Below are 24,671 nucleotides of genomic sequence, written 5' to 3' on the forward strand. Positions count from 1 at the left end.
TTTAAACATGAACGAATTAACACAAATTCTAAAACTACATAAAAACTTTTTTATAGAAGGAACAAAACTTCCAAATCCTACAAATATATCAATCTAATTTTATTGCTAATTTTTTTCACATATTGGCACACAATTTATTTTTACGATAATCTTTTTGAATTTTAAGTTTATTTTTTTTAAAAGTACATGTTTTATAAAACCTATCACATAAAAAAGTGAAGAAGCCTGTTTAAAGTTCAGACATTGACTAGATTAGAAAATCAGGACATATGAAAAGACAATCACAATTTAGTGTCACATATGTTTATGGTATGTTAACATTAAAGTTTGACTTTAGCTATAACTCAATTCATATAGAATCATTTAAAAAGAAGTTCGGCACAAAAAGTCGATTGCATTGTACATTGCAAAACATGTTTATGTTTGCTTAATGTTAAGACAGAATAAGATGCCTTAAATAATTAAAACTTGTTATACAAAACAATGGAAGAAATGAAAAAAAGGAAAATTATCGAGAATCAATCAAAATAAATAAATAAGCTAAATATGAAATATAGACATTAATTATTTGAATCCTCGTACTTGCTCATTAACTATTTAACAATTATTCGCAAATTTATTAAAACCGCAGAATGGTTGGCACTTGGCGAATTGAAGAAATCAAGAAAACCGAAAAGGAGCAGTGATAGAAATTAAAAGAAAAAGGAAAGAAAAAAAAAGAAGAAGAAGAGAGGGAGAGCTATAAAATAGGTTGTGACAGTGGAGAGAAAAGAGTGAGTGAGGTGAAGAGAAGTTGTGCGTGTGGATGGGTGGCCATGCAGGCGCAACCAACTTCACGGCGTACACGGAGGCCAAGATTTCGGTGTGGTGGGACCTTCACAACTGCCGCGTTCCAAACGGTCAAGACCCTCACTCCGTCGTGCAGAACATCAACTCCGCCCTCATCAACTCCAACTACATCGGCGCTGTCACCATCTTCGCCTACGCCGACACCACACGTGTTCCCTCGCCCATCATAAACGCCCTCTCCAGCACCGGCGTTGTCCTCAACCACGTTCCTGCTGGTAACAATCACACGCGGCGCACGTGCACACGCGCATACTCTGGTGACTTTTTGTTTGACGGTTTGATTGTGTTATTCAGGTGTGAAAGGGAGCGACATGAGGATTCTGGTGGACATGCTGCTATGGGCCGTGGACAATCCCGCTCCCGCTAACTACCTGCTGATATCCGATGACAGAGACTTCTCCAACGCGCTTCACCAACTCAGTATGAGAAGGTACAACATTCTCTTGGCGCAGCCGCCGCAATTTTCTCCCTCCCTCTTCGCCGCCGCCAAAGTCGTTTGGCTCTGGTCTACTCTCTCCGCCGGCGGCCCCCCTCTCCACATCGTCGATTCTGACTCCGCTAAACCCTCCGTTCAATTCAAACCCAAAACTAAATACGCAATAAAAAGTACCACGAAACCCCCAGTTCCGCCTCTTCAAATACCTGATGAGAGTAGGAGTATAAACAATGATGTACCTAATCCGGAACCACAGAGAAAGTTCTTTATCGGAGCTCCTCATGAGTTCTTTGCTAGTAAATGTAACCAGTCCGTAAACCCAATCCCAGTCCCAATCCCAGTCCCAATCCCAAGTAGTTCTAAGTTGAATAATGAAACTACGATTCCTCAAGATTCACGCCAACATTCTCGGAGGCAAAAGCTAATTGAAATTCCTCGTGCTGTGGATGTTGTTAATCATCAGTGGGATGATTCTAGACCAAGCATTGGCCAGCCTGAGTTCAATGTGGAGGGGCTTATTGATGTTATTGTGAGAACCCTAAACTTTCTCAAGGTTGAAATGATTGTGCCCACCGAGGCGAATATAACCGATTCCATTCGTTATGGGGATCCCGTGTTCCAGACAATTGATGTTAGGAAGGCCTTGGATTTTGCCATAAGCCAACGTAGGGTGCAGAAACGAGTCGTTGGGGCGATGCATTTGTATATTGGAAGAAATGAGGCGCTCTGGAAGTGTGTGAACCATGCAGGGGGGCATCCCGGTGATTACCCGGAAGAAACATGGTACAAAGTTAAGCAGTTCCTTACTTCATCAAAAGGGAGATCGTTGTTCTTGATTTCCCGTTGCAGGTATACTTTGGTTGTTCTCAAGGGTTAGTTTACTTTTGAGAAAATGTTTGCTGTGTTTCATTTTCTGCTGTGTCACTTTGTGCTCTCAATCTATTTCTCGGTTTTGAAGATTTGTGGAGGGAAATATAGATAACGAAAAGTTATTGAAAGTGAAATCAGAAAATGTTTTCTCAAACTAAACGGCCTGGCTTCTTGAAGCCTCATTACTGATGTATTGACCTTTACTTTTCTTAATTAGATTTGAAGCATGTTTGATTCTAAAGAGATCGTGCCTTGAAGAGGTTGTATTAGGGGAGGTGCTTAAAATTCTAGAGATGTTGATCACAGTCAAGAGATGGATTATTACACATCATCATAGTGGTTGGCAGCCGATTACCATTGGAGTTAAGGAGAGTAAAGGTGATGCAAATATTGATTCTGGTGATAACCTAGATCAAATATGATGCCAACTTATTTTTTTTTTACAGTTACAAAACAACATAAAAAATATAGTAGCTCGATTGACATGGCTGAATCATGAACGGGGACAAGTTATATACTTTTTGTGCATTACTATATGTTTGCTGAAGGGCTTTTTGTTGGCGGAGACTGTTATCTGATAGTATGTTTTTTCACCAATCTGGTATTTGGTTGGAGTGAATGCTTGCTTGCATTTAGACAGTGGTGAAGAAGTGGCAGACTGTCTTTTAGCAAGATCAAAATTAGGTGTTTTTTGGGAAAAACTCATAGACGCAGAGACATCATACACATACACCTACGGATTCTAAGTATGTAATCGGTAGGGTCGGATACTACTTTTTTTTTGGAGACAGACTTGGAGTTTGTCTGAGATATGTAGAATTGATATTGAAAGAATTGAGGATGAAAAATTAGATTTCGTTTGGGGAAAGATATTTTGAATAGAAAATTTAATATTGTTTGGATGATTGTGTGCGGGTAAATATTTTGCAAGCTTGATATTGTTGGGTGACTTTTATTCTGCGATGCTGACCCTGAAAAATTCTCTGTTTCATAAAATAATATCAGTTACTCAATCTTGATTAAAACAATGTGGTCGCACATGTTTGTTTGAGATTCTAATTGACAATATCTGGGAAATTCAGCGTTATGGTGTACTTTTTTTTATCAGCAAAACTTCATTCTTTTCCCGAACGGAGTTTAATCTCTTCCAGTGAAAAAAAAATCCAATGGGTGTGTATTACAATATGAGTTAAATAAAAATAAAGGATATATAAATGTACTAGTCGAGAGACTGAGTGAACCACGTAATCCAATATGGGAGTTGGCTTAATAAGAATATAAATTAAATATAATTCATAAATGAGATAACTTATTATAAACACGATTATACAAAATAATAAGGTACACTTTTATCAATATATTCAGTGAGTAGATATTATCTAAACCTTATTAAACCTTATATAAGTACAATAAATATTTCATTTTTCATTATGTTATTATGAAGTTGTTCACTTGGTATATTTCATTTGGTCTTTTGGCAAATATTACTTTATGGTTTTAAAGATTTGTCTATATGAATTGACCCTGATTGAGATGAACATGTTAGAAACTTGATGACTTTAAGAGTTAATTTGTATTAACGAAAAGCATAATACATACAGTATATAGTATACCCTTTGATTCACTAGCAACTATCCAACACATGAAAAAAAAATGTTACTCAAGCGATCAACGCATGGTTCTCAGACGGCATTGATCAATTTCACTCTTGAACTAGCCAAATAATCAATACACGGATAACATGCTAGATCACTATGTTCAAGAATCAATGTTGGATACGATTTAGTTTGACAAAATCAGTTCAGCAAAAAAATTGTGGCTATTTCTATCTATATTTTTATTCTTTATCGTGATACCTTCATAATTTATTTCAGTTACCTATTCTAGAAATAAACAAAAAAATGTAATTATTCTAGATTATTCAAAATATAAAAAAAATATGCTTTAGACTGTGCCAGAATTTATGAGCTGATACTAGGAAGGAGGGTGCAAGAAACAGCCAAAATTATACTATGGGTAAAGTTGACTGAGCCAGAAAAATTCGTTGAGTGATTCCCGTGAAAAAAAAAGTGAAATGCATTTGTATGCCTATAATGCAAAGAGCTCACGGCCCAAAATATAAAATAACAAAACAAAATAGTTAAATTAAAGAAGAATTAAGGAAAAATTTAAATTTATTTGATAAATGAAGACAACCCCATTTTGTAATAATCATGTCATATAAGCTTGTAGATATAACTGATATTGTAAATGTTGAAAACACAAATAGAATGTACTTACCATATTAAAATCACCAAATTTATTTAATACCTATATTAGTTCGAGTAATTGAAAATGTTAATTACTGCATCACTGAATCCTTAATTAATTTCATTGCCAATAATTGTTGTTATGCTTTGAATTTGTGATCGTAAACTTAGTATTACTTATATATGTTAATCTAGTCCTAAGGGTGTCAACAGATAAATGGTATAAACTTCATCAACGTCAAGATGCATGACATCCTTTCAAAGAATCAGGTTGAATTAACATCAAGATGGAATTCAGTTTACAATTTATGATAAAATCACATAACTTGTATTGGTTCCATTTCATTTATACATGGTATACACAAATTACAACAAAGAGGTGGTTACCGGATTGATCGAGAAGAAATCAAGGTAGAAATGGATTATGTGAAGGGTATTCCTCCTTTTGCTTTTTGTAAGCCCTGCGACACAGTAGCAGAAAAGATATCATTATGTGAATAAACACCCATTCAGTTTCTTGGTTAAACATAGAAAGAATGAGGAATCAGCCACCTCGAAGCATTAAATCCTCCAAGCGCGAAAGTTCCCAGAATGATTAAAACGAATGGGACTTTAATCATTGCATGATTTTTTCTTCTTCCATGAGCCCTCGGAAATCCAGTTCTCACAACATGCGAATATCCAACTGAAAAGGATCATGCCACGTTTAGATAAGAAAAAGAAAAACAGAAGTATAAGTTTGAAACGACACACAGGAGGGTGCGGATTACAAATTTACCTGAACCTGAAACATCTCTCCTACCTGTGTAACTAAATTTATTCAGTACTTATAGGGAGTGGCAAGAAAAATATAAACAAATGCAGTTCTTGTTTTTGTTAAACCCTTATAAGCAGTAGGACAATCTCAAGGGAGATTAGAAAATTGTAAAAGCGCAGGGGGTCTGGAGACTCTGGACAGTTACCAGATTGCAGGCATGTGTAAGCCTCTGAAATCTGCAGAAATCCATAAAGAGTTCAGTTGGTCCTTCTATTTAACAAGGGGAAAATATGGCAAAGCCAAAGGAAGGACCATCCCCTCTTCAAGAAAATCAATTTCCTTCTCAGTAGTCAATCTAATTTAACATAAATTTGTTCCTTTATTATTAAAGGCAGAAAAAAAAAGGTTTTACGATGACAATTTTCCCTCCACCAAAAATCATATAATGTGGCAATTGTGACCTTGGCCTAAATCTCTAAAACAGGTTAAATACCATCATCTTTATTCTGTGGACAATATAGCTCCACAAAATCAGATTATACATATTAGTTTACACTTTACAATGAACAAGTTCTGAAGAAAAACACACTGAAATACTAGGCTCATGAGAAATGTTTACACCAGGTCAAGCCACCAACCATCACAGGAATTCGAGCGATGATTTAGGAAAGGAATTAAAAAAGTATATGAACAGCTCACCAGTTTAAACTTAGACTCAGCAAGAGGCTTTTCCTGAGATGGAAATCGGTCAGGGTGAGATTCCCACACCTTCTTTATGTAAGCTGATTTTACCTAAAAAAACATAGAAACAAACGACAAAGCACCTGTTCATCGTCCAAGTTCAACAGTACTTTACGAATTGGGTGAATTGATGTAAGGTGGATTTGATGTGACAATCGCGATGGAAAAAATAAAAACCCTAGACATTGGGAATGAGAAAATGAAAAGACCTGGGAAGGAGTTGGACTTGAATTGGGAGGGAAACCGAGCAAATTTCTTGCTTCATGAGCATCCATTTGTGAAGAGGAGTGAGTGAGTCAAGCTTTGAATTTGATCGCAGTGTGCAGAGTCAGAGGCAAACATGGTAATTTTAAGCACTCACCAGAAATGCTACCCAGCCACTAATTTTAATAAAAGTATAGGCTCGGACACTCCTTTAACAACACAATTTAAAAAAATAAATACATTAATTTAAAAAAAAATCAAATTTTACTGTATAAATTATTATTATAATTATAAAAATCAGAAACAAATATTTTAAACTAGTTCTGAAAAACTTTGTAGAAAAATAATTTCATACATAAATCTTTATTATCAATTTATATAAATTATAATTATATTTCACATTTTAAAAAATTGCTACATAGCACGTAAATCGAAAAGAAAATTCTAAAACATTTTGTCAAGTAAATTCATTCTTTTTGGTGAACTTTTTTTCTTCGATAAACTCGAATTTAAAACAAATTTCTCAGATCCTCCAATCACCAAAATATTCAAATACTCTTTTACTGAAAAGTTGACTTTCAGAAAGTTATTTAGTAACATTAACAACAAGAAAATAGGTTGGAAATTAATTTTGGACCTTATTTCATTTTAAATCTTTTATAGAAAATATTTAAATATTTAAAAAATATCAATTCGATTTTTTTAATGTAAACTATTAAACTAAATTAAATAATTAATAGATGTTTTATTGTTAACAAATTTATGAAACAAAAAAAGTTAACCATTACTGAAAATTCTATTCGAAAAATGGAAATATTTTTTTAAACATAAATGGAAAATAAATTTAAAAAATTGATAAATTTGACCAATAATTGTATATTTAATTTAATTTTAGAAAATCATATATAAAATTTATAATTATTAGACACGATTTTTTAATAAGAATGAAGTGCTTATAACTATGATTATTAATATTCGGATTGAATTTATGAAAATATTATATAAAATACAATCATGAATATTAATTATTAATAATTGTAAAATTATACTAAGATAAAATTATACTAATATTTAAAATAATAATAAAGGTTTTTTTGAAATATGAAAATTTCAATATTAATTTAAATTATTATATAATAAGTTGAATAGTTGATCAATAATATTATTTTAAATCATACTATTTTTAAATTCTAATAATTAATATAATTTATTTACATATTTATAAATTAAACTAAAATTCAGAGTGAAAAATTAAAAAAAAAATCTCCAGTAAAACCAAATTCAAAAATTTATTCCCAATAACCAAATATTTCCAAAATAATAAATTTACTCGGTTTTTCTTATATAAAGAATAAATTATAAAATTGTTCTCCTTATAATAATAATTTTAAAAAACAATTTATGATGACAATTGTTAAAAACAATTGTATCTTGTATTCTAACTTAACTAGAAGTATCTATATCTTTTTTTTTATGTATTGTGACATTTGCTTTCTAATTTTATGATGACAATTTATAATGCAGAACCATTTCTGTATGATTTTTCAGCTTAGTGTCTTGATTCTTTTTATTATCTAGTATGTCTCCCAAATCAGTATCACTGTTTAAAATGTATGCAGAAAACACTTCACAACCTTAATTGTAGCAATGAATCCATAGACAATGTTGAACCTTCAAATCATATTCTACAAGTGCAACCTTCAAATCATAATCTACAATTGTAAAGTACATAAATTATTATTTTATTATAATATTTTTATTTTATTTTATTACGAATAACAGTTTCAAATGAAGGTCGATAAAAAAGCAGAGTCAAAAGGATATTTTTATATACAAATATAGTCTCTCCAAATATAGGTTGAACCATAATTAGTGAAGGCTAATTATAGAGTTTGTTAGATTTTAATGGTGGAAAATGGTGGAAGGAGCAGTATATAAACTCACCCCTAGCTCATCATTCTTCACCAGCATCTCAACAAAACCTCCCCCATATTCAAAGGGGAGGAGTAATAAGCCTATAATCTTTTTTTCCACCATCGTTTTGGAGAAAAGAAGATCCAAGGCCAAAAATAAAAGATGTCTGGAAAAATAATTATCTCTGCGGTTTCTCTCATCCTCGTGGTAGGAGTTGCAATCGGTGTTGTGGTTACCGTTAATAGGAGAGGTGAGGAATCCGGCATCCAAACCAACCAAAAATCTGTTGAGATTATCTGTCAAAACACCGATGACCAAAAACTCTGCCATGGCACTCTCAGCTCCGTCAAGGGTCTTGACACCGCTGACCCCAAGGCTTACATCGCCACGGCAGTGAAAGCCACCATGGACAGCGTGATCAAAGCGCTCAACATGAGTGACAAGCTCACAACCGAGCACGGAGACAATGCCAGCGGCACTAAGATGGCCCTTGATGATTGCAAGGACCTGTTGCAATCCGCCATCCAGAGTCTTCAGCTCAGCACTGACATGGTGCAAAATAACAACGTCCAAGCCGTGCATGACCAAACTGCTGATTTCAAGAATTGGCTTAGTGCGGTTATCTCGTACCAGCAGGCGTGCATGGAGGGTTTCGATGATGGCAACGAAGGTGAGAAGAAGATCAAAGAGCAGTTGCATACAGGGAGCTTAGACCAGGTGCAGAAACTCACCGCCATCACTCTTGATATCGTGAGTAGTTTGTCACACATCCTCGAGAAGTTCGGGTTGAAGTTAAACCTTAAACCGGCCTCCCGCCGTCTTCTTAGCAAGGATGGGTATCCCTCTTGGTTCTCTGCCTCAGACCGCAAGCTCTTGGCTCAGCTTGAACGTAAAGGATGGAGATCAAACATCACACCCAATGTGGTTGTTGCCCAGGACGGTTCTGGTCAGTTCAAAACCATTGCCGAAGGACTTGCTTCTTACCCCAGCAACTTCCAGGGTAGATATAACATCTATGTTAAGGCTGGTGTCTATGATGAATACATCACTGTTCCCAAGAGCGCCGTCAATGTTCTCCTCTACGGTGATGGTCCTGAAAAGACCATTGTCACAGGTCACAAGAACTTCCGTGATGGTGTCAAGACAATGCAAACTGCCACTTTTGCCAACACTGCTCAAGGCTTCATTGCTAAGGCCATGACCTTTGAGAACACTGCCGGACCTGATGGACACCAAGCCGTGGCTTTCAGGAACCAGGGAGATATGTCAGCAGTGATTGGTTGCCACATTTTGGGTTACCAAGATACCTTGTACGTCCAAACCAACAGGCAATTCTACCGCAACTGCGTTATCTCCGGAACCATTGACTTCATCTTCGGCACCTCACCCACTGTCATCCAGCACTCCGTCATCATCGCCAGGAAGCCCCTTGCCAACCAGTTCAACACCGTTACAGCCGACGGCACATCCGCAAAGAACATGGACACAGGAATCGTTCTCCAGGACTGCGAGATTATACCCGAAGCCGAGCTCTTCCCAGTGAGGTTCCAATTCAAGTCGTACTTGGGCAGGCCATGGAAGCAATACTCAAGGACGGTGGTGATGGAATCTAACATCGGTGACTTCCTTCACCCCGAAGGATGGTGCCCTTGGGTAGGCGAAAACTTCGAAGACACCTTGTACTATGCTGAGTACAACAACGCTGGACCTGGTGCCGCCGTGAATGGAAGGATCAAGTGGAAGGGTTACCGTGGTCTTATTTCTCGCGAAGAAGCTGCCCAGTTCACCGCTGGCCAATTCCTCCAGGCTGGACCTGGCTCTGGAACCGACTGGTTGAAGGCTCTTCGTGTTCCTCATGTCCTTGACTTCGCCAAAGCTTAAAACCCAACACATTTTCCATTCCTTCAGTTTTATTACTGAGAGTGTGTGATGATGAAGCATAGACAATTATTATTCTTTGTAATATCTTTTATATTAAAATATAGAAGAAATAAAACATAAAAATTCTTCCACTTTCCTTTTTGCCTCCTATTTTTTTTATGTTATAATTTAGGAATTCGATTATCGTACACTTAATTTGCTTAATTCCTTTCAACCTACACTAACAATAATAATAATAATTAGTCTTAAGAAAAAGCACAAAAATATTGAACTTGTGTATCTAATGTTGTTGATTTACTATAAGAAGAATGGATAGCTTGAAGTCATTAATATCGGAATTTTCCGAGGATAAAGTTACTCTTATTATGGCTAGAGAGGATGATGCTGACTATAGGGATTGCATTTTGGAGATGAGAATAGGTAAATTATCATGGCTGAAAACAAATATTTATTATTATTGTTAGTGAAATAAATGTTTCAATGAATATATATGACAAGATGTGCCTCCTTCTCAACCCTTGTTATTGGCCTGCCCTTGTTTTCCTAATGGTAATATGTTAACACCACAAACAAAACAAGAACAAACATATACTTCACAAACTAATAAAATAATATTTTAATTATACTTAATTTATTATTTAATTAAAAATATTATTATATTAATATAATGTGTTGTCAAGTATATTAATATAATTTTCTTGGCCTCAAACTACATAATTACTCCACTAAGGGTTATCAAACTGATGTGTCCCTACTTTTTCTCAAGTTGGTAACTCACAGTTATGCATGCGTCATATGCAGGTGGATGTTCACTTGAAATCTTTTTTATAGATAAACAGGAATATATATTTAAAAGTCCAATAACACTCCTAAGCATAATTATTGAACCACTTTTCTTTGACAAACAAAAGTAATAAAAGAAATCATATTTTGAGGTGTATATTAAGTGATGCATATGAAATCATAAAATTAACAAAATTTTCATGAATGTAGTCATGGATGGGTTGGAAATTTTTTGGGTAAGTAAAAAATGTAGACATGGATAACTAATACAATTATAAAAGCCTCTTTCTCATAATTAGCTTTAGTTTTTGAAGATTGATTCTAACTAGTAATTTATTACTAATTCTTAAATTAATTTTTAATTAAAGTAATTTAGTGTTAATCAATCTAACACAAATATAGTTTTATTTTAAAATTTATTTAATTTAGCGTCGACAACCAAATATATTTTTAGTGTTGATGTAAACTATGTCAATGAGAATAATTTAAAAAAAATGCTTCTTGTAAAATGTCTAGGCCTCCATCTTTAACAAAAATAAAAACAAAAATAACACAAAAAACTTTTGAATCGAAAGAAATGAGTGTGGATAGAGGAGATGGATGTGCATGAAATAATAGATGGATGTGGATGAAAGAGATGAATGTGAGTGAAAGAAATAAGTGTGAATGGAGAAAATAATGTGAGAAGATTTATATAGAAAAGTGAGAGAAAAAATTTGAGAGTAAAAAAATTTGTTATCTTTAAATCTAAGATTTTGGATTAAGAATAATTTATGGTTTGTATTTGTTGTCAAAAAACATACAAATTTATAACTTATAAAAAAAGTGAGTATCAATTTAGTCAATAGTAACTTAAATATTATATATTATATTAGTGTCGTCTAATAATGTTAACTTAAATACACAATAAATAAATAAATAATATTATAAATAAATATCATTAGCGTTAATTTTATTTATTTTTAATATTTATTTTAGTTAGCATCAACTAAAACAATATTAATCTAACACTAACACAAATATTTTTATTAAATATAAATATAAAAATAGTTAATATTAACTTAGAATTATTAAGTCGACTCTATTAATATTTAATATTAATGGAACTTTATTAATTTAAATTTAGTTAACTCTAATCCGACATTAACACAAATACTTTTATTCATTAAAATGTTAACGTTAACTTAGAATTTAATAAGTCGACTATATTCTTTCAGTGAATGTCGTTTATCCCATATATATGTTTTACACAATATAAAATTAAATTTAAAATTATTTTATACTTTTTAATTTTAAAAAAAAAATAACTTTTGCATCAAACTCAAATAAAGTTAAATTTTAACCCACATTATTGTTTGAAAGTTTACTTAATACTTTTTCTAGTGGTTTTATATAGATTTTGGTACTTTCAAAGGCAGAGATGGTCTCATACACAAGCTAGAAAGGATGAACAAAGAAGTATAAAATCATATCAAACCATATTATGAGCAGAAGACATTGAGATTGTTTATTAAGTCTGGGAGTACCAATGGACTAGATAGAACCTAGATTGGATCATTAGGCAGAAGCAACGAAAATTGCGAAAGTTTTTTCGTACGAGGAAATTAGTAATAATAGAACTTTTGTTTGCATTGGGATTTGTCTTTTAAAAAGAAAATAATGTCCCTTTAGTGCTATTGTTTTCATTTTGAATTTGGTTTTAGCTAAAATTACATTTGTATGATGCTTAGGGATTTTAGGTAGAGTATTCAAAATTTGGTGTTTTTATTCATAATAACTAATATTATCTAATCTTAAAGTCAATTTCAAGTAGTATAAGCAAATATCTCTTTATTTTTGTTTTTATTAAATTTCTCTATTAATGATTACTAAGTTTTCAACTCGATAAATAAATTAATTTTTTTTAATAGACGATCAAACTAACTAACAGTATACAACCAGATTCAATTCTTTAAAGACGAAGAGCCTAATTATACTCGAGTTTTAAACAAATTAAACCTTAAAAGTTTGTTAAGTTGAAACAACATTGAGTTTTTTTTAAATGAAAAACATGGAGATAAAACCATTTTAAAACAATGTGACATTAAAATAGATTAGTATAGTTAACCAAAACATTTGAGCTAATAAAGACCCATTAGCTTATAAGCTAAATAAATTAGGGTTGATTAGTCATTAATGCATGGACTAATAAATCAGGGTCGATAAGTCACTTAGAACTGGGTTGATAAGTCATGTCGGGATCAATGATTCACCTTTTGCATAACTAGATAAAGAAGTTGTATTTGAGCCTACAAGTCATGTTGTGCAAAACTTGACAAAAAAAAACATACTGGGGCCTATGAGTCACCTCAAGCATAACCCTGCAAATAAATCGTATTTGAGACTACAAGCCACCTTGTGCCTAACCCGACAAAGAAGTTTTATTAGGGTTTATAAGTCACCTCGTGCATAACTCGACAAATAAGTCATATTGGAGCCTACAAGTCACATCGTGTATAACTTGGCAACGAAGTCGTATTGGAGCCTGAGAGCCACCTCGTGGATAACCTGACAAAGAAGCCATATTGAAGCCTACAAGCCACCTCATGTATAACTCGACAAAGAAATCATATTGAGGACTAGAAGTCACCTCGTGCATAACCTCGACTGACGAGGACTATAAGCTTCCTCTGCTCACTATTGTGTTGTCTCAATCTGCCTTCTTAACTCAACTACCTAAATTACGTGATGCAAGACTATAGAATCTCCTTCTAGGACTTGGAGTTGAAGATCTCTCATGATGAATTTATAATTTGGCTTTTTATTCAATATGGTGTATGACCAATTTTAACATTTCTTGCAAATGATGTCAAAATGTTCTAACAAAAAGTACTTCGATTTGATTCATAAGGCTTATGGATAGAACATTCAAAATTTTGTGTGTTTATTTATAGTGAGAGATATATTTTATAAATCTTAATTAGTTGATATGTTATTCTTCGGATCTTAATTAATATTATCTAATTTTTAAACTTCGTATCTTTCTTAACTAATTTCAAATAATACAAACAAATATCTCATTTTTTTTACATAAAATTATAAATAATTTTACATAAAATTCTAAATAATTTTATTGAATCCTTCTATTATTAATAATTAATGACTTGTACAACTAATTCGTTGCATAATTTCTGAAGAGTACTCGGTGCTGGTGCTGGGTCTGATAGAGTGTTTGTGGCTTGTAGTAATTACTTGTTTCATTATTTAAAATAAATGTATCTTAATTACTCTTTTATAAGTATATAAAACACTGTATTGTTAAGAGTTACCCAGACTCCAATAGTTGAGTAAACAACTTGATCCATTTTATCATACACTAAATGTTTTTTCAAAGATTTTTTTATCACAAATTTTCTTCTATCCAACTGGTACTAGGTTTTAGTTTTTTTTCCTTTCAGACTCAGATATGTTCAGAGTGGAAGAAAAGGATCAGATAAAAAAACCCAAATAATCAAACGAATTATGTGACTAAGGAAAATATGTAGAGAGAAAATGTAAAAGGAATATAAGAAAGTAAACGTTAAAAATCCATATTAAATAAAAGAAAAATGAAAATCATAGTAATATCATCTTTCGTTTTGATATAATTATGTAATTGATGAAGATTGTTTTGATTTAATTATTCATTTTATTCCTACAAGTACTTTTCCACTTTATTCATTCATTTTCCCCTTTCCCCTTTATATTTTCTGTTTGTATAATGAAAGCAGCATATAAGATATAAGATGGGATAATTTAATTTTAGTCATATGATAATTGCGCAGGAAAATCTAAACAAACACCATTAAATAAGGCGTAAAAAGATCAAATAACTTTTTCTTGGGTGCCCAATTAATCAATTAAGTGTAACACAAAAAAAGTCAAATTATTAAATAAAGCTAAGAAAAAGAATTGTGGTGATTTTTTGGGTACATAAACCACTTAAATTCTTTGAGACACTCCTAAAAATAACACGATTATAAAAATAGGAAACATTAGGTAACTTTCACTTTACAACCTAATATAATAATATAATAATATTTTAGGTTAAAAAATAAATGAGTTAGCCCATTAAAATGAGTTGTTTCCTCGCTAACAGTTGGACTAATATAACACATTAAAATCAGATCCTAATTTTTTAATTAATCTTTAACAATCATGTAAGTCGAATTCATTCCTATTACTACGATTATTATAATTAATTATCACCCCTGATAATTGGGAGTTTCAAACAAATTTTCAGTTTTAGTTTCCACTATGCTGGGCTCATAATATGACAAAATTAAAATATGGATAAAAGAGATAAGAATTAAAACAAAATGGTTAGAATAAGTTTACACATTCTACCGTAATACTAGTAACAAAATGGTTGTCCATATATCATTCTTCTATGAATAAATGGGTATAAAAGTTTTCTACATTCTTCTTCTGGTACGACAGAGTCTACGTTCCTAGAAGAACGGATTGGATCAACTACAAAATAGTCTCTCCAAATAAAGGTTGAACCATAATTAGTGAATGTTAATTATAGAGTTTGTTAGGTTTAATGGTGGAAAATGGTGGAAGGAGCAGTATATAAACTCACCCCTAGCTCATTATTCTTCACCAGCATCTCAACAAAGCCTCCCCCATATTCAAAGGGGAGGAGTAATAAGCCTATAATCTTTTTTTCCACCATCGTTTTGGAGAAAAGAAGATCCAAGGCCAAAAATAAAAGATGTCTGGAAAAATAATTATCTCTGCTGTTTCTCTCATCCTCGTGGTAGGAGTTGCAATCGGTGTTGTGGTTACCGTTAACAAGAGAGGTGAGGAAACCGGCATCCAAACCAACCAAAAATCCGTTGAGATTATCTGTCAAAACACCGATGACCAAAAACTCTGCCATGACACTCTTAGCTCCGTCAAGGGTCTTGACACCGCTGACCCCAAGGCATACATCGCCACGGCGGTGAAAGCCACCATGGACAGCGTGATCAAAGCATTTAACATGAGTGACCGGCTCACAACCGAGCACGGAGACAATGCCAGCGGCACTAAGATGGCCCTTGATGATTGCAAGGACCTGTTGCAATCCGCCATCCAGAGTCTTCAGCTCAGCACTGACATGGTGCAAAATAACAACGTCCAAGCCGTGCATGACCAAACTGCTGATTTCAAGAATTGGCTTAGTGCGGTTATCTCGTACCAGCAGGCGTGCATGGAGGGTTTCGACGATGGCAACGAAGGTGAGAAGAAGATCAAAGAGCAGTTGCATACAGGGAGCTTAGACCAGGTGCAGAAACTCACCGCCATCACTCTTGATATCGTGAGTAGTTTGTCACACATCCTCGAGAAGTTCGGGTTGAAGTTAAACCTTAAACCGGCCTCCCGTCGTCTTCTTAGCAAGGATGGGTACCCTTCTTGGTTCTCTGCCTCAGACCGCAAGCTCTTGGCTCAGCTTGAACGTAAAGGATGGAGATCAAGCATCACACCCAATGTGGTTGTTGCCCAGGACGGTTCTGGCCAGTTCAAAACCATTGCCGAAGGACTTGCTTCTTACCCTAGCAACTTCCAGGGTAGATATAACATCTATGTTAAGGCTGGTGTCTATGATGAATACATCACTGTTCCCAAGAGCGCCGTCAATGTTCTCCTCTACGGTGATGGTCCTGAAAAGACCATTGTCACAGGTCACAAGAACTTCCGTGATGGTGTCAAGACAATGCAAACTGCCACTTTTGCCAACACTGCTCAAGGCTTCATTGCTAAGGCCATGACCTTTGAGAACACTGCCGGACCTGATGGACACCAAGCCGTGGCTTTCAGGAACCAGGGAGATATGTCAGCAGTGATTGGTTGCCACATTTTGGGTTACCAAGATACCTTGTACGTCCAAACCAACAGGCAATTCTACCGCAACTGCGTTATCTCCGGAACCATTGACTTCATCTTCGGCACCTCACCCACCGTGATCCAGCATTCCGTCATCATCGCCAGGAAGCCCCTTGACAACCAGTTCAACACCGTTACAGCCGACGGCACATCCGCAAAGAACATGGACACAGGAATCGTTCTCCAGGACTGCGAGATTATACCCGAAGCCGAGCTCTTCCCAGTGAGGTTCCAATTCAAGTCGTACTTGGGCAGGCCATGGAAGCAATACTCAAGGACGGTGGTGATGGAATCTAACATCGGTGACTTCCTTCACCCCGAAGGATGGTGCCCTTGGATAGGCGAAAACTTCGAAGACACTTTGTACTATGCTGAGTACAACAACGCTGGACCTGGTGCCGCCGTGAATGGAAGGATCAAGTGGAAGGGTTACCGTGGTCTTATTTCCCGCGAAGAAGCTGCTCAGTTCACCGCTGGCCAGTTCCTCCAGGCTGGACTTGGCTCTGGAACCGACTGGTTGAAGGCTCTTCGTGTTCCTCATGTCCTTGACTTCGCCAAAGCTTAAAACCCAACACATTTTCCATTCCTTCAGTTTTATTACTGAGAGTGTGTGATGATGAAGCATAGATAATTATTATTCTTTGTAATTATCTTTTATATTAAAATATAAAAGAAATAAAAACATAAAAATTCTTCTACTCTCCTTTTTGCCTCCTATTTTTTTTTATGTTATAATTAAAAAATTCGATTCTCATACACTTAATTTGGTTAATTCCTTTTAGCCTACACTTACACTAACAACAACAATAATAATAATAATAATAATAATAATAATAATAGTTACTCTTAAAATAATTCTGACTTTTAAATTATCTCAAGTATTTATAATTTTTCAAAAATAGTTATTTCCTTCATTTTTCATTAAATTAAAATGTAATTTATTAATATTTGATTTTAAACATTGACTTCAAAAGTAATCAGCTAGTACTAACTGAGGAGCGTGAATCAAGAAATAAAACGAGGAATGTCAGCTATGAATGTAAGTTAGAATACCATATAAAGTTTTTCTACTCCATCCAAAAGAGATGCTATCATCTTTCTTCAGGAACCGCAATTTTTCATGTGCTCATCAAATCATCGAAATTGGGTGTTGTGATCAATGTTAGAAATACTCTAGAGGACTTCCTACTCAAGGCATCCGAATGGAGCTGAGCTTCTTCTTCTCCAATTTCCCGAATGATCATGATGAAAAAAATATGTGGAAAAATGCTGCAGACAGTAAAAGAGAGTTTCATCATGGAAGGTTTCAGCTTCATCAGAGTAAAGGGAGAAATATGTTTTGTTGTCAGGGGAATCTGAAGGTATGGTTAAGAAGACTTACGAAGAGAATAAGGAATGGCTTCAATCGATTTTTGAATCGGTGGAACCATGGCAAAACAGTTTCGGAATGGAGGAGGAAATAGTCTGGATGAGTTGCAGAGCTATTCCTCTGAGGTTTTGGGGCCGACAGTGTTTCGAAAAGATAGTTAAAGAATTGTGTATTAATGGTTTTCAATGCAGGGTAGTCTTGGAGGAGGAGTTCCCCTGCTCGGAATCCATACGCTTTTAACATCAAAGCTCTGCGATGAGCCCAGAGGACTATAAAAAATGAAAGAAAAATTTATAAATTTTTTTGAGTAATGAGATAGATATGATTAAACTATAAATTGAGAATGTAGATTAAGATTAAAATAAATTTTAAAATATTTTTTATCATAAATTTTAATAAATAAATAAAAATATTTAAAAATAAATTACCAAAATTTAATTAATTTTATTTTGTTTATTATTTTAAATTATTTTATTTTATTTATTTATTTAACATTAAACATATACTAATAAAAATATTAAATTTATTTTTATTTTATTATAAATTTAATTATTTATTATTTTAAAATAAAAGAATCAATATTTTTTATAATTATTCAATGTAATCGATCTCTTTTTATGGTTAATTGATTATAGGTTAAAAAATTAACTTTCTTCACATTTTTACACTGGCCAACTTTCCATTATTAAATCCAAATACACTGTCAATGTGTGTTTGGATGAAAATATGAGTAGAAAGGGAAAGAAAGGTGGAAAAGACCATGCAAAGTTTTGTATAGATTTAAGAAAAGTGAGTAGATTTGAGTGAAAAATTTGTAGATGATTAAAATAAAGATTTTAAAATAATGGAATAATTTTGAAATTTATGAAAACACGTTTATCTTAAAGTTGTAAAAGTTAATATATATTTTTTGTTTAAAATAAAATATTTATATGTATCAATGTTTATATAGTTATAATTGTTTTTAGTTTGGAGTTTGTAATTTAAAAAAAAAAGACTTAAATTTTGGTAGAACCAATATTATTAATTAAATTAAATATAATTTATTTGGATCATAAAAAAAATTGTGAAAATATGTGTCCACAAAAATCACAAGTACAATCACATATAAAAGTTAAGTGAGTTATGATATGTCAAACGGTTAATAACTTAAGTATCAAAATAATACACATGAAAAATGACAATACATATTAAGTAAAAGATTGTAATCGATTATGCATGAAAATATAATAAATTATACACCATCATGTAATCGATTATGTATGCATAATCAATTACATGATGACGCATAAACGGTTTTGCTCCTATATGAAAAATTCATTACATCATAACCACAATCATTAGACACATTAAAAATATGTCATACATAACAAAAAAATTCATGCATCTATAATAGGAAACAACAAATAAAACTAACCTACAACGTTGCTTTGTTCTTCAACTTATAGCTTTTGTGGTGCAATTTTACAACCTTCACTTTTGGTCACATTCTACACATAAAAAAATCATTGTCATTCTCACACCACACAACAAAGAAAAGGGAGCTAAGACCACTTACCTCCTACTGAAAACCAACAATTTTTTCTCCCCTCAAACATGAAGTCTTTCTTTAAAAATTTCACACTCACATAACCATGACTTAGTTCCATATATGTCCAAAAAATGCCACAGTACACAAAGTTCCCATAATCAGCTATGTCATGATGTTTAACCGATTATGAGAGGTGATTTCGATCCTTATAAAAACACTCATTTAACTATTTTATTAATTTTCTACTTTTAGGAACAAAAATGGTAGGTAGTGAAATTAAGAAAAGTATATAACGTGTCCTTTGGAGATTCCAAGAGATTAGAGTCTTTCATTGTATATAAGTGGGTGTAAACCTCAATTCTATGAGCCGGTTTTATGGGGTTAAGTTAGGCTTAAAGTCCACTCTTTTTCGTAACATGATATCATAGCCATTTCGAGCCTATCCTAGCGAGTATTTATTGGGCTTAAAGTCCACTCTTTCGTAATATCCTTATTTGATTGACAAAGAAATAAGATGCGAAAGTGTTTGTCCTACCATTTTTAGATACACTTCCATATTTGATTTAGAGATCAATGCTTATTGTTTTTAATTTAAAAAGTTAAATTTTGTGTATTATTTAAAAAATAATAAATAATTTTTACATTAAGTAAAAGATAACGTATTCAGTGCTCTTTTAATCAGTATAAAAAATATTTTTAGCCAATTTTTTTCACTTTTTTTATCATTAATCATATAAGAGAAAAATCCTAAATTCAAATTGATTATTTCACTAAAAAAATTATTAAATACAAAAAATATTTAGAAAAAAAATAATAATTAATTATTATATGAATTAAATTAAATACTATTTTAAAGAAAAAAAATATTGATAAATAAAATATTTTCTATTATTAATAAAATTTATAAATTAGTTTTTAAAATGGTATTTAATTAGTTACTAAGATTTTAAAAATTAACTTTAAAATCTAAATTAATTTGTAATAGTTAATTATATACCAATTAAAATATAATTTATAAATTTTATTAATATTTAAAACTACTTTAGTACCAATAACTTTTTTGCAGTCTCTAAAATATTATTTAATTTAGTCATAACAACAATTTTTTTTAAAAATTGGTTTCTAATTAATTATATTCTTGTAATGTTTAGTTATCACAATAATTAAAAAAAAGAGTAGTAATTACACTGTAATAATATAATAATATGAATTAATGTTAGATGAGTTAAAGAAATTGTAATCTAGTTATATGTTTAAATAGGATTTTCAAAATATAATTGCTTGACTAAAAATAAATTCATTCTTTCAACATCCTTGCTAAATTATACAATCAATGCAAATAGAAAGAAATCCCTTAATCTGACCAATTGTGTTTAATTTTATTATTATTAAATCTAATAAAATTATTATTATTATTATAGCAATAATAATTGAAATACAAATGTAATAAACTAAAATGTGTATGATTAAATTATTAGTAATATTAATAATAGTTATAATACCTATTGAATTTGATGGATTAACTAATAGTTGGAATGAGACTGAAAATCCAAGGATTTTCCTAGAGAATAGCAGGAATTGAGTTTGAAGAAATGGTCTCGATTAAGTGCTACTTATAAATAGTAATTACTAAAATTAAAAGAAAATGGTTAGATTTGTTGTAAAAGCTTCCGTAAATAAAGTAGTTAATGTACGCACATATCTCTAACAGGTTGACAAGGCAACAACAATTACGGATGACCAAGTATAGAGTTTTTTTAGATTGAATGGAGGAGAAAGGTGAAAGTAGCACTATATAAACCCACCCCTACCACATCATTCTTCACCAGCATCTCAACAATAGCCTCCCCAACATTCCAAGGGGAGGAGTAATAAGCCTATAATTTTCTTTTCCACCATTATCTTGGAGAAAAGAGGATCCAAGGCATAAAATAAAGATGTCTGGAAAAGTAATTATCTCTGCTGTTTCTCTCATCCTCGTGGTAGGTGTTGCACTCGGTGTTGTCATTGCCGTTAATAGAAAAGGTGAGGAAAACGGCATCCAAACTCATCAAAAATCCGTTGAGATTATATGTCAAAACACCGATGACCAAAAACTCTGCCATGACACTCTTAGCTCCGTCAAGGGTCTTGACACCGCTGACCCCAAGGCTTACATCGCCACGGCGGTGAAAGCCACCATGGACAGCGTGATCAAAGCGCTCAACATGAGTGACAAGCTCACAACCGAGCACGGAAGCAATGCCAACGGCACTAAGATGGCCCTTGATGATTGCAAGGACTTGTTGCAATCCGCCATCCAGAGTCTTCAACTCAGCACTGACATGGTGCAAAATAACAACGTCCAAGCCGTGCATGACCAAACCGCTGATTTCAAGAACTGGCTTAGCGCAGTTATCTCATACCAGCAGGCGTGCATGGAGGGTTTCGATGATGGCAACGAGGGTGAGAAGAAGATCAAGGAGCAGTTGCATACAGGGAGCTTAGACCAGGTGCAGAAACTCACCGGCATCACTCTTGATATCGTGAGTAGTTTGTCACACATCCTCGAGAAGTTTGGTTTGAAGTTAAACCTTAAACCGGCCTCCCGCCGTCTTCTTAGCAAGGATGGGTATCCCTCTTGGTTCTCTGCCTCGGACCGCAAGCTCTTGGCTCAGCTTGAACGTAAAGGATGGAGATCAAACATTACACCCAATGTGGTTGTTGCCCAGGACGGTTCTGGTCAGTTCAAAACCATTGCCGAAGGACTTGCTTCTTACCCTAGCAACTTCCAGGGTAGATATAACATCTATGTTAAGGCTGGTGTCTATGATGAATACATCACTGTTCCCAAGAGCGCCGTCAATGTTCTCCTCTACGGTGATGGCCCTGAAAAGACCATTGTCACAGGTCACAAGAACTTCCGTGATGGTGTCAAGACAATGCAAACTGCCACTTTTGCCAACACTGCTCAAGGCTTCATTGCTAAGGCCATGACCTTTGAGAACACTGCCGGACCTGATGGACACCAAGCCGTGGCTTTCAGGAACCAGGGAGATATGTCAGCAGTGATTGGTTGCCACATTTTGGGTTACCAAGATACCTTGTACGTCCAAACCAACAGGCAATTCTACCGCAACTGCGTTATCTCCGGAACCATTGACTTCATCTTCGGCACCTCACCCACTGTCATCCAGCACTCCGTCATCATCGCCAGGAAGCCCCTTGACAACCAGTTCAACACTGTTACAGCCGATGGTACATCCGCAAAGAACATGGACACAGGAATCGTTCTCCAGGACTGCGAGATTATACCCGAAGCCGAGCTCTTCCCAGTGAGGTTCCAATTCAAGTCATACTTGGGCAGGCCATGGAAGCAATACTCAAGGACGGTGGTGATGGAATCTAACATCGGTGACTTCCTTCACCCCGAAGGATGGTGCCCTTGGATAGGCGAAAACTTCGAAGACACTTTGTACTATGCTGAGTACAACAACGCTGGACCTGGTGCCGCCGTGAATGGAAGGATCAAGTGGAAGGGTTACCGTGGTCTTATTTCTCGCGAAGAAGCTGCCCAGTTCACCGCTGGTCAGTTCCTCCAGGCTGGACCTGGCTCTGGAACCGACTGGTTGAAGGCTCTTCGTGTTCCTCATGTCCTTGACTTCGCCAAAGCTTAAAACCCAACACATGTTCCATTCCTTCAGTTTTATTACTGAGAGTGTGTGATGATGAGGCATAGACAATTATTATTCTTTGTAATATCTTTGATATTAAAATATAAAAAAAAAACATAAAAATTCTTCCACTTTCTTTTGGCTTCCGATTATTTTTATGTTATAATTAAAAAATCGATTCTCATACACTTAATTTGCTTAATTCCTTTCAACCAACAGTACCAAATAATAATAATTAGTTTTAAGAAAAAATACAAATAAATCAAACTTGTTATCCAATGTTGCTGATTTACTAAAAGAAGGAATTGATGGCTTTAAGTCATTAATGACGGAATGTTCCAACGATAAAATCACTCTTATTATGGCTAGAGAATATGATGCTGACGAAAGGGGTTGCATTTTGGAGATGAGAATAGGTAAATCATCATGGCTGTAAATAAATATTTATTGTTATTGTTACTTTCACTTCTTGCATCAATTTTTTTTTTATCTTGTGAGTTATTTCACTTCCTATATCTCAAAAATATAATATGCTCCTATCTTTACAAAAGGAAAAATCTCCAAAATCTAAGAATAGTTTTTATTCCATTGTGACTACATGCAACATTCCTGCAAGGTTTCAAGGACGCTCTGATCCACATAACCCACAAGGTTCCAAGAAATGCCAACACACAGTATTCATGGAGATAGTTGGAGCCATTCTGATGTCCATCAATTTTCACTAGAGAAGATTTCCTGTTCCTAGATCCACAGTAGTCTTTCTTCCCTTCAAAATGGGTAATTCTTGCAAGCACACACAAATGAAACAAGTGTGAATTGTGGCTGCCATGTTCACTTACATGGCAGTGTTTCAGTGTTTTCATTAGGGAGGAATGTACTGATATTTTTCCAGAGCTAGGTAACTAATGCGGTTCAGTTCAGTAAAGTAAGTTATTGCCATTAAAGTGAGTTTCAATTTTTTTTCCGTAAATAAATTTCAAAGTTCAGTTTAAAGAAAGTACCATATGATTAGGGTTCAGGGATATGCGCATCAGGAAATTACTAATACTAATATATCAACTTCAACACTCTTCTAAAATAGCGTCTACATGTCGGATATATATATCAGACACCAATACTCAGAAAGACATTCATACTACACGTATTGGTGAAGTGTCAAATTTAAAAAATATTTGTTAAATTTCTGACAATTCTAATAAGATTCTAACATAATTTTAAAAAGGAAACAACACATTCTAAAAACTCAATCTTATTGTATGAATTTTTAGTATGATTATAAAAATAAGAAACAAATTCTTTTGAACTAACCATGAAAAATATCTTTCTCCTAAAAAAAATACTGAAACATACTTGTGCACATAAATCTTTATTGTCAATTTATATAATTTATAATTATATAATATATAAATATGTGTCCCTGTATCCTACATTTTAGAAATTATACGTATCTCCATGTCTGTGTCGTATCACTGTTAGCTTCTATACTTATAAATACTAATGCGTTTCCAATGGGCTTTTAAAAACTTCAGGTGTGCGTGAAGAAAG

The 24,671-nt window shown here is 33.7% G+C and overlaps 4 protein-coding genes and 1 pseudogene across 6 annotated transcripts; 4 read left to right on the forward strand and 1 right to left on the reverse strand.

Annotated features, from left to right (window-relative positions):
• Window positions 1-677: 677 nt before the first annotated feature.
• LOC137814829 (uncharacterized) lies at window positions 678-3,058 on the forward strand. The gene is made up of 3 exons (XM_068617747.2): window positions 678-1,064; window positions 1,144-2,134; window positions 2,373-3,058. Exons 1-3 carry the CDS (start codon window positions 806-808, stop codon window positions 2,575-2,577), a joined length of 1,455 nt encoding a protein of 484 aa, XP_068473848.1. The 5' UTR covers window positions 678-805; the 3' UTR covers window positions 2,578-3,058.
• Window positions 3,059-4,657: 1,599 nt separating this feature from the next.
• Window positions 4,658-6,275, reverse strand: LOC137814830 (Chaperone DnaJ-domain superfamily protein). 2 transcript variants are annotated; one of them, XM_068617748.2, is made up of 6 exons: window positions 6,112-6,275; window positions 5,861-5,953; window positions 5,367-5,397; window positions 5,183-5,206; window positions 4,957-5,089; window positions 4,658-4,865 (listed from the first exon to the last, which is right to left on the reverse strand). In XM_068617748.2, exons 1-6 carry the CDS (start codon window positions 6,175-6,177, stop codon window positions 4,811-4,813), a joined length of 402 nt encoding a protein of 133 aa, XP_068473849.1. In that variant the 5' UTR covers window positions 6,178-6,275; the 3' UTR covers window positions 4,658-4,810. The 2 variants fall into 2 exon arrangements, with proteins under 2 accessions (XP_068473849.1, XP_090149600.1); XM_090293474.1 differs by having other exon boundaries at window positions 4,658-4,868; window positions 4,949-5,089.
• Window positions 6,276-7,954: 1,679 nt separating this feature from the next.
• LOC137814828 (pectinesterase pseudogene) lies at window positions 7,955-10,032 on the forward strand (annotated as a pseudogene). The gene has a single exon (XR_016514578.1). The product of XR_016514578.1 is annotated as a pectinesterase pseudogene (transcript).
• Window positions 10,033-15,311: 5,279 nt separating this feature from the next.
• On the forward strand, window positions 15,312-17,276 carry LOC137814831 (pectinesterase). Its single transcript, XM_068617750.2, has one exon. It carries the CDS (start codon window positions 15,420-15,422, stop codon window positions 17,136-17,138), a length of 1,719 nt encoding a protein of 572 aa, XP_068473851.1. The 5' UTR covers window positions 15,312-15,419; the 3' UTR covers window positions 17,139-17,276.
• A 4,026-nt stretch (window positions 17,277-21,302) lies between these two features.
• Window positions 21,303-23,257, forward strand: LOC137814832 (pectinesterase). The gene has a single exon (XM_068617751.1). The coding sequence runs from the start codon at window positions 21,411-21,413 to the stop codon at window positions 23,127-23,129; it is 1,719 nt and encodes a 572-aa protein (XP_068473852.1). The 5' UTR covers window positions 21,303-21,410; the 3' UTR covers window positions 23,130-23,257.
• Window positions 23,258-24,671: the final 1,414 nt, after the last annotated feature.

Source organism: Phaseolus vulgaris, chromosome 1, assembly GCF_051622355.1.
Source record: "Phaseolus vulgaris cultivar YP4 chromosome 1, ASM5162235v1, whole genome shotgun sequence".
Taxonomy (NCBI): domain Eukaryota; kingdom Viridiplantae; phylum Streptophyta; class Magnoliopsida; order Fabales; family Fabaceae; genus Phaseolus; species Phaseolus vulgaris.

What these genes read in the sequence shown, in the direction of transcription:
- LOC137814829 (XM_068617747.2), top strand. Translation starts at nt 806, where the DNA reads ATGGGTGGCCATGCAGGCGCAACCAACTTCACGGCGTACACGGAGGCC. An exon ending in CCTCAACCACGTTCCTGCTG is followed by an intron (nt 1,065 to 1,143) that starts GTAACAATCACA and finishes TGTGTTATTCAG; the next exon opens with GTGTGAAAGGGAGCGACATG. An exon ending in TTCTTGATTTCCCGTTGCAG is followed by an intron (nt 2,135 to 2,372) that starts GTATACTTTGGT and finishes TTTCTTAATTAG; the next exon opens with ATTTGAAGCATGTTTGATTC.
- LOC137814830 (XM_090293474.1), bottom strand. Translation starts at nt 6,177, where the DNA reads ATGGATGCTCATGAAGCAAGAAATTTGCTCGGTTTCCCTCCCAATTCA. An exon ending in CAAGTCCAACTCCTTCCCAG is followed by an intron (nt 5,954 to 6,111) that starts GTCTTTTCATTT and finishes ATGTTTTTTTAG; the next exon opens with GTAAAATCAGCTTACATAAA. An exon ending in CTGAGTCTAAGTTTAAACTG is followed by an intron (nt 5,398 to 5,860) that starts GTGAGCTGTTCA and finishes GGATTTCTGCAG; the next exon opens with ATTTCAGAGGCTTACACATG.
- LOC137814831 (XM_068617750.2), top strand. Translation starts at nt 15,420, where the DNA reads ATGTCTGGAAAAATAATTATCTCTGCTGTTTCTCTCATCCTCGTGGTA.
- LOC137814832 (XM_068617751.1), top strand. Translation starts at nt 21,411, where the DNA reads ATGTCTGGAAAAGTAATTATCTCTGCTGTTTCTCTCATCCTCGTGGTA.